This window comes from Cupressus sempervirens, chromosome 4 (assembly GCF_028749045.1).
Source record: "Cupressus sempervirens isolate cs-2001-9-10 chromosome 4, ASM2874904v1, whole genome shotgun sequence".
NCBI classification, from domain to species: Eukaryota; Viridiplantae; Streptophyta; class Pinopsida; order Cupressales; family Cupressaceae; genus Cupressus; species Cupressus sempervirens.
The window spans coordinates 296,724,424-296,734,697 of NC_143121.1; the positions used below are offsets into that span (position 1 = coordinate 296,724,424).

At 37.9% G+C, this 10,274-nt stretch overlaps 1 protein-coding gene across 1 annotated transcript; it reads right to left on the reverse strand.

Moving 5' to 3' along the window:
- Positions 1-7,726: 7,726 nt before the first annotated feature.
- On the reverse strand, positions 7,727-9,851 carry LOC149561179 (uncharacterized). The gene is made up of 2 exons (XM_089825001.1): positions 8,582-9,851; positions 7,727-8,506 (listed from the first exon to the last, which is right to left on the reverse strand). The coding sequence occupies exons 1-2, from the start codon at positions 9,542-9,544 to the stop codon at positions 8,144-8,146; spliced, it is 1,326 nt and encodes a 441-aa protein (XP_089681127.1). The 5' UTR covers positions 9,545-9,851; the 3' UTR covers positions 7,727-8,143.
- Between the last annotated feature and the right edge of the window lie 423 nt (positions 9,852-10,274).

The window sequence follows — 10,274 nt, forward strand, 5'->3', positions numbered from 1 at the left end:
CAGCATGCCCACAAATCTAAGCTTCAGGCACCACCTGTTTCTCTCAGAACAAACAAAATTGGAATATGGCGTGAGAAAACAGTATAATATAGTGAGGCAATAGGAATCATCCCTTCTCAAAATAGGATAATTTGAAAGGTTTAGCCAAGAGTTTCCATTGGATATTTGTTGTGAGGTTCTCACACCATCACCCCAAAATTTTGGGGATCTCCTTTTTTTCGGTCGCCTTGGCAAAAAAATTTAATTTGTTCAAAAAATTTGATTCAATTTTTGAAAATTGAGTCTTGGACACCTTCAGACCAGAAGGGAGAGGGTTAGACTTATTTTCACCCAGTTTCAACTTGATTTTCCAGAACAACCAATTTCATCCTTAGGCCGGACAAATTTCAAAGAGCAACACTTGGCAGGACAAAATTGTAGATTTTGTACTTAGACGATTTCTTTTGAAAATTTGGATATAATTGTGTAAATTTAAATAATTTTCAAAAAATGAAATTTTGTTAGATTTAGGTTTTTGGAAAATCTTGAATTTCTTTGGTGAGAAAAAAATTTCTTTTGTGAAGATGAAATCAAATTGCAAAATTGATTTTAGACTCTAGAAATGATTTTATTTTTGTCAAAACAAAAACTGCTTAGCAAAACCGATTTGAATTGAATTGCTAAAATTGGCATTAAATGGATTAAATTTGCATTGAAAAATTTTAAGCCTTTTAATGAAATTAGTAATTTAATATTAAAAAAATGGCTTTTGGCTAGCCAAAATCCGATTGTAATGACATATTAATTGCTAAATCATCATAAAATGGAAACATTTAGCATCTCCAAGGCATTATTTACTTTCTTTTTGCAATTTTGGTCTAATTGGCAATTTAAAAAAGTAAATTTCATCTTGGCAAAGTTAATTTCAGGCTAAGCAGTTAATTGGGGGTCAATTTTGTGTTCTAATTAATTTATTTTTTGCTCCCAAGGTCCCAGTTGGCCAGCTAGGAAGGATGAGCAAGTAGGGTATAAGAAGAAACTCTTTACCCTTTTCTCCTCATTCCTCACTCCTCTTTGGTGCTTAGGCAATTTTTGGCTAAGGGCAGATTTTCTCTTCTTTGAGTGATTTTCCTAAGGCAGATTGGCATCTTCTTTGGGTGATTTTTCCAGCTAGGGCAGATTGGCATTATTGTTGGCAAATTTCTTCATGGTAGAGATCTCTATGTTTGGCAATTTTCCATGATTGAGGGTAGATCTGCACCATTGGCGATTTTTCATGATTAAAGTCAAATTTCCCATGATTGGCAACTTTCTCTAATGCAGATCAGACTTCCTATTCTTGACAATTTGTTTTACCAAGGGGAAACATTTTCAGAATTGCAAAGTTGGAGGGCAGATTGATTGTTATTCAAGTCTGATTTTGTATTTGCTAGAGGGCTGCGATTTTTTTTCCATGCCCTAGCTGATTTTTGAAGTCTTATTTTATATCTTCTAAGGGCTGCAATTTTCTCCCAAGTTTGGACGATTTTCCTTGGAGGAAGAAACACATGATAAAGGTCTGATTTTGGGCAAATGGTGGAAAATTCCGAGAGCACTAAATTCTGATTTTTTTCCAGCTAGAGCATCAAGATTTGCAAGGGATTTGAAATTCTCAAATCTGATCTTAAATTCCAAAAGAAGACCCAGCTATTGGTAAAGGTAACTTCAAATCATTTAGAGCTAAAAGGGGTCCTTAAGCGGATTTCTCTATTTCGTTCTTGTCTAGACATTGTCTCCCTTGGTTCTTCTTGTATTCATCATCCACCACTTCATCATCCCATCATAGGTTGAAGTTTGGAGATTGATAAGTGTAGAATCCATGATAGGACATTTGAAGAGGCAGAAATAAGTGGTAGTCCCACCCCTAGGTTGAAGATTAGAGATTGATAAGTGTAGTGATAGGGCATTTGGTGAAGCAAAAATAAGTGTAGAATCCATCGATAAAAAGAAGATTGGAGATTGATAAGGGTAGTCCATATCACTTAGAACGAAGGGGCAGAAATAAGTGTTTAGGATGGTGAATGTTAGTGCAAGCAAGAACCCTAAGGGAACAAACACTGAGAAAAACAGAGGATATGATGCCCAAAACAACTTTCTTCTTGAAAATGAGGCGAATAATCGATACCCATGTCGAAACAGTAAATATGCTACAGGTAAAGGACAGACTAAAGGAAGGAAAATCCCCCTTGGCAAAGAAGATATAAAGAAGCAGAATTGTGCACGCAGCAACTTTTCCTCCCACCTTGCCATGTCCAGAGGTGGTTATGGAGTGCGCATCCAGGTTTGATCTGATCAGTAAATCCATCACTTTTGATGAAGGGAAGAGGGTGTTGGCCAACATTGGCAGACAAGTGATTGAAGAAGCATTTAACATTCCCCAGTACAAGAGCATGACAGTGGTGATGATGGATCAGGCAGCCAAATCATTTCAGGATAACCAGGAAGCCTATTTTACACATCTAAAACAGGATTGGCTTCACGAGGGAAAGAAAGGCATAACCAGATCATCAAAGCTTACAATGGTGGACTTCAAATCAGAATATGGAGATCTCATTGTGCTTCTCAGTCGGATTATGGGCCTAGCTCAAGGTATGCAATTCGAAAACTAAATATACTTCTTTATTGATGAAATTGAAAAAGGAAAAAGAAGATTTGATTGGGCTAGGATCATAAGCGAGAACCTAGAGTTGCAACTTAGAACCGTACAAAACCAGAAGCAATTCTACATAGGATCCTATCTGTTTTACCTAATTGCTAGATTGTATAAGAGTATGAGACTTAAGCCCTTAGGAGAAGTTGGCAGTGGGCCGAGGCAATATTTGGTGCATGAATGCTATCCACAGCTTCATTTGCACAACAACAAGGATTACAAAATGTTTTGTGATGCCTTTGTCATGAAGACAGTAAGGGTATTACAAGGGACACTTGCTAAGAGACTTTCATCGAAAGCAAAAGCAAAGATAAAGAAGTATGGGAGTTGGTTCATTCAATTTCCGCAATTCACATACATTAGAGTAGTAGGGAGTATAGTTTGTCCCAAGAGGTTTCCAAGATACCCACCTGACAAGGTAGTTTTCTTGGAATTGGCTAGGCAACTTGAGCACTATGATAGAATAATGAGAAACGAAGGTAAAACAGGGATTACATTCTCATTCAGAATTGGCAATGATAGTTGCCCCAATTGAGTCGCCTTTGCAGCTACGGAGAAGGAATTGGAATGGTATCATCTAGGATGGTACAGAGCAAGGCAAGGATTCGATCCTAATGGTCTTATCAAGGTATCTCATGGCAATATATTTAAACATGTTCCCACTATAGAAGACTTTTGGGCCAATGCCAAGGATGACTTTCGTGTGAGAAAGCTAGCTTTCTCAAGGTTGTCGGTGAACATGATGAGAGATATCAAATGGAGAGGCCTTGATATTCCCGGTCAACTAGAGGATGATAGAGATGTGTTGAGAGAAGATTATAATACAATAGAAGGAACAGAATTGAATCCAGTAGATTGGGATGACCATCAGGATCCTTCCTTGGAGGCAGTTACAAAAGCAATTGATTTGCATACCGAGTCGTGGTATAATGAAAGATTAAGGAAGCTACAGAGTCAAAGGATTCCCCTTATGAGAAGATGAGGCCGAAAGAAGGTCCAACAAAATTAGTCGGACAGAAGGGTGAAGGAAGTAGCCGGCAACAAGAAATAGTTAGAAGCAAGAAAAGGGCTTTGGAGGTTGAGAAGAGCAAAGAACATTCAGAACCTCCAGCCAAGAGACAGCACGTAGCTCCCTCAAGAGAAATCATAATAAGTCAATTCAAGTGATAAAGGGGCCACGGTAGAGGTGAGCTCTAATTCAGAATCAAGTGGTTACAGTGAGAGCACCGAGTACTCCCCTCTCTCAAAAAACCAACAAGGAGATGATATGGCAGTAACTAGCGGAGACGAAGATGGGTCGATTGATATTGAGGCAATAAATCAAGCACCCGAGGCCGTTGGTGATGCTTTGTTGGTCAAACCAAATCCAGATTTGGGGAGATGCACCGCACCACTATGGTTAAGACAAATGCTCATGCCAAGAGGCGAGGTAGTAATTGCCCGAACAACGGAAGACATCCAAGGATTAATAGAAAAGGGTGATAGCGAAAACCAGAAACAAATGGCAAAAACGGTGGCAAAGGTAATCAAAAGCGACAATGATGGTCACTGAAAGGTTCAGATTGCTATACCAACAGTCAACAAGGCAGTGGATGAGATTGCGGCCCAAGAATATGAAATAGTGGAACACAACTTGGGAAGAAACACAGATGATATGGAATGTGAAGAGATCCAAAAGGGTATAGCTTCAATCAGAGAAAGGTTGAGGAAGGCAAATGAAAGGATCGTAAAGTTGGAGGCCAAGAACAAATATTGGAGAGATTGCCAACCTATCTAACAATTGCACCAGCAGCCCTTCCTCAAGACAATAGGAGCAACCTAGAAGAAATATCAACTCAGCTACATAAAGTCAAGGATTGGATCCACAATACAATCCAAGATGGGTGAAATTTCTTGTCTTCCTTCATCTTGACATTCCAGTCATTGGTGACTATTAGAAACAAATTCGAAATATTTGAAGAAAAGTGGAAAGATTTCCTCCTAGACAAAGATGTGGCTATTCCCAGGTTGTAGGTGTTCATCGGGCTTCCAAAGGCATATTTGGAGAGGGCCAGGTTGGTTGATGAAAGAGGATTGAGTACGGTTGAGTCTTGGTTTGTTGCCTTGACTACCAGACTGAGAACACTCGAGGAGATATAGAGTGCAGTTGCACAGCACAGCCCAAGCGTTGACACTTTTATTTCAACCATGATGAGCGACGTTGGGGTGGCACTTGATTTTGAAGACATCAAAGAAGAAGATATTGATGAGACAAAACTTGGATCAAGATTGGATGAGTTAGGAAAGGTTGCTATCAAGAAAAAAAATTTGGGCACCCTTTCCTCCCTCAATGCCTTTATCTGATATACAAAAGAGTATGAGAAGGACCATGAGAAGACACTACAGGCAGCAAGCAGCATGATGAAATCGGCTGAGCTCAAGATAAAGCATACATCTTGCCCTCCCATGGACGAAGTCAACGAAAGGCTAGCTAAATTCATTGCCTTAGCTAAAAGAATGAAAGAAAAAGGGAGAGTTATATTAGAAGATCATTTGATGTAAGCCCAAGTGGCAATTTCTCTTTCTTCTAGGATAGAACAAGTGTCTAATTCTGATTGGCCACCATTTCAGTGCCTTCTTATTGGTTGCCACTTTTCCACTTTTTTCATTGGTCCATTGGAGAGGTGGTGTCTTCTCATTGGCCGATGGGGTGGCAACCCTAATTAGGGTTTCTAAGATTCAATCTAGATTGTCGATTTTGCCTCTTTATCTCTACCGTCGATTGTACATTTTGGCCTCTATATAAGGCCATTTGTTCTCATTTGTAATGGTCAGAGAAAATTGTTGCAAAGATAATGCCAAAATTCGCTATTTCTTTCTCATTGTTGTGATTTGCATGGTGATTAAGAGCCTTTGGTATTATTGCATAGTTTCTACTTCCAAATAGTTAGAGTAACATTTCCTTTCAAGTTGTTAAAGTTGGTTGCATTTCAAGTTGTTAAGTAAGAGCAAAGTAGATGAATAGTTGCATGGTAGCATTAGTAGATGTTTGATAGGGATCAATACTAGACCACTAACATCCTAACGGCTTGTTGGAAAGCTTTGTGTGGCAAACTAGTTTATTTTTCTTTGAATCATTGCATCTATGGAGGTAGAGCCACTGGTTAACTTTCATTAGATTCGATCCTAGTCCATTTGCTAATCTTCCATCCATAGGAGAAGGAGTAGGATAGCAAGTAGTTTAGGACTTAGAATTTTGACGAAGAGAGTTAAAAAGATACCAATCATAAGAACCATTCACCCTCCACCAACATCTAGCATCCACACCGAATCACCATCTCCATCATCCCACCAAAGTCCAAGTCATCCTCAACAATTAGCATAAGGCCACCTATGTGATTACCAACAAATCACATCAACAAACTGAGTGAGTATCCACAAGTGTAAAGAACATTGGAGTTATTCTCATGTCCCATGAGCATTAACTTTTCAAGAGAGGAATTGTGTGTTTGATACTCCATATCAGATGTTCAATTGCTAATATGTTATGTGGTATAAAAACTAACATCAACAATATCACAGATAAATCTAGAAGTATCATAAGAAATATTGAGTTCATTCCTCTTGGGTTAGAGACACACTTGTTAACTGTGCTCATTGTTTTAGAAAGTGACCTATTGTGTGCACTATAACATTCATTTACATTATGTGCCCCTGTACTGACATGATATGCATTTCTCAAAAGAAAGGTCTAATCTTAGAACCTTCTACAAAAATCTTAAATAATATGAAGCGCCGAAGAGCAAAGTGGAGCTTAAAAGCTATGTTCCTCCGAGTTTCTGGGACGCAGACAGCAGCAAGGAACAGTGAGACGGTTTTTCAGGTCAGCAAATATTTTTGCCAATTTGGGGTGGGACGGTTATAGAAGTATAGAAAAAATATAAAATATATAAGGAAATTTACATATATACATTATATTCATATGAAGACATGGATAAACCATGTAATTTTAACATCATAGAACCTTAACATACAATATTTCAATAATCAAACTGAATGTTCAATATGCTATAATGCATTTATAATTTGGAATTATTGTCAATGTGCACGTAATATTAAAATAATAATATAAAATTTTGAAATATATCCAAAAAATAATATAGAATTCATTTTCAATAGCAACAAGAACGATAACCCACCTTCCAAATCGAAACACACTACTTCATTTAATTCTGAAACTACACTTTCAATTCATTGTAAGTGGACTGATATTAATACAAAAAAGTCCACTATACAGTTTTGATCATGATAGGTTTGTTACAATAAGATGGTATCTTGATGCGACTTCTAATATTCACCATATCTTCCACAAAGGACCCAGATCAACCCAAGACCAACCAAGCACTCGTGTATTGCTAGAAAATGACATAAGGATACATGTTCTAAATACAATGCACTTTTCAGACTTTCCCAGCACCTTGCAAACAGTCTGCTATATAATTCTGAGCACATAGAATGACTATAACAGCAATATTAATTCCATGATTCTTAATGCAATGTTGTCAAATACTAATCAGAGGGCCCCAAATAGCAGGAATTAACTACCAAACAGTAATGAGGATGTTAGGGTAAACTTGGAAGGAGGGGCCTACTTTAATATTAAAAAAAAAATTTATTTTATTAGTGCTGATGTTGTCTATAGAATTGGGGATACCCATCCATTGCGGCGACTTCCAAGGAGTCCCCAACCGACCCCGGGATGTAGGGACGTCGCCAAAAAAATTCTTTAAAGTCCCCAAATTTATGGGACGTTTCTTGAGAATTTTCAGAAAAGGGGGACAGGGTGGGGACCTCCCCTAGCTGTCCCCAAGTCCCTGAAATGTTTCCGGTACAAGGATGGGGGTTTTCGGCGAGGGTTTTCGGCCTGGGATGCGTCCCTGGGTAACACAGTTTGAAAGTTAAAACCTATCGAAAATAATTGACAACAAATAATATATTTTTTAATTTTAATTCTGGGTTAAAGTAAACATTCAGTGAAGAAGGCCCAGCAGCATTAATGAACAAACCGAATGAACCACATTAAGGGTGTAAACCAACAGATATAATTCAAAAACTAACAATTTAGAGTCAACAAAAGAGACAAGCAAAGCCAAATACCAAGCTTGTTAGGCAGCTTAATGCCATGGTGCTGCAAAGAACTCTTAACACAAAGAGCTGCCCTTTCCACTGAATCATTAAAACCGCTTGCTTATCATTTTGCCTTTTTAGTTTCTGATCCGAAATCAGAAGATAATTTAGTGTTTGTTGTAAACTTCATGCCATAATGATCTCTCTTGAATTTGAATTCATTAAAATTTAGGAACGGTATATTATCTTTAGGTGCAGTTCTTTATCAGAAAATATTGTACTACCCATGCTATCAATAGAACGTCTAACCTTGGTGTATTTCATTTAGGTTGCTTATAACCTATTAAAACAGAGTGCCTCACCTTCCTTCTAATCTGAATCCTGTGAATGGTCGGAGGCAGAAGGAGGCATTTCCATACAGATCGCATCAACTACCTCTCTGTTATTTAATATTCTTATCTCTGCTCCTAGAGACACCCTATCTAAATACAGCACTTGATCCACGAACATCTGATTGTGAATATTTTTGGGACAGTGAGGTAGAATGACACTCATAACTTTCAAGGATGGAGTATTTGCTAGAAGGAAAGCCAGGAAAGCTATTTCAATTTGACTCATCTCAAATGATATTTCTGTGTGTACCTTCTTCAAATTTGGAAACTTTGTCTCAGCCAACATGTTCTCCGCTGCCACATCTTGCCTTGGTACTACCATCTTGCCTAATGTCATGTCCTGAGATTTTAAAAAGTGCAGGTTATTTATATTAACTCTAAATTTGATACCTGAAAGATACAGGAAATTACTAACCTGAAAGCAGATGGCTGTTAATCTCAGTTCTTCAAGATCAGGAAAACTGCCAAGTAGGGTAAGATAAAGACGATGTGAAAGGAATTGAAATGTGTGCAAAAGCAATGGCGATGTCGTAAAGGATAATATTTTTAATGATTTCACAGTAGAAACTCCTACAAATGACCCAAAATCTGAAGCAGTTGGATCTTGTAGAATCATACAAAAATTTAGCTGCAATTTAGATAGGCTCTGACAATACTCCACTTCGAGTTTGACCAGTCGAGGACAGTCTGCTGTCAATGATTCTATTTCCAAATCAGTTAAATTCAAGCTGTCGAGATTTGGAGCCCTAATTCTTATATTTTTCAACTGAGGACATGTTTCCAGCACCAATTTCTGAAGCTGCGGACATAATGCGATGAGCTCTTGAAGCTTGTCATCAGTCAAATTTTCAATAAAAGAAAAAGAGCATGTTTTAAGTGACAAAAATCCCCCAAAGTAAGTAGGTATTTCTGAAAATGCAAAACCTCGAAGCTCCAAACCCGCGAGGGAATGGCAATCAAAAAGAGAAGGTGGTATATGAATTCCCATTCTGATAAAGTTGATGACAAGCCCCACATGTTTAACTCCTTTAGCAGCTGCGGAGTCAATCCATTCTGCAATATTCTCAACATTAACTCTGTTTAATGAATACCCGAAATAAAACTTAAAACTTTCAAGCTGGGCGGAATGGCGGACAAGAATATTATCGACTATGTGCTTTAGGTATCCTAAGCATTCAGTTCGCACTCTGTCTGGATGATTCAGCGATCGAAAGAAGTCATGAGAGAAATCGAGAGAGGGCATATGCTTCCAGAGGTGCCGCCATCTAGGGGAGAGGACAGAGGAGCGAATAGCGTCTTTCAGAGGAAGGAGAGAAAGAATGTTGCAGCACAATAAATTGTCAGGTAAGTTGCTCAACCTATCAATCGAAATCCCCATGGCATTGGGTTCAGCTTAATTCAAAAGCCTTTTTACTTGTAATGTAATAAGACATTATAATTTGCAGGTGTTCTTCCCGCAGCACTCATTGATGGTGGCGAAAAGGCCAACAAATTAGCAAAATTATAGTGCGACAACAACACTTCTCCCAAAATTCCAATATACAGCCATCGGCCCTAGTTTATGTTTATTTAGGGTTTCCATTGCTGTTTCCTGTGGCTTTCAAGACTGTCCAATTTTTATTTTTTAAATTAACAGCTTCATACAGCCGGTATTAAAGCTTCATATTCAATAAACAGATTTCAGGTAGGTCTGTTTGGTTTGTGGAATTTTTAAAAATGGGGATTTGTACAAATTTTGTTTCAGCCAAATCAAAGTTTTGCAAATTTTTATTTTTATTTTGGGGACTTTAGTTCAACTGTTTATTTCACTGGGAAGATTGCCTGTGAAGACACATTTTTATGCTTAAGGTTAGAGTTGAAGGCAAATTTCAAAAAGTAGTCCAATCTATTGTTTTTACACTCCTTAAAAAACATAACCAATTTTGATTTTCAATTCCTACTTGCTAGTAGCAAGTTGAGAAAACTGGTTTTGAGGCAAAATTAGAAGTCTGGTTTACTAATTCCATTTTGCCAATTTTGCAACAAATGCAACAAATTTCAAATCCAGATTTTGAAAAAGCCAATTCCAAAGAGGAGTCTGAATGTGCCCGGGGAATATGTGCACAGGT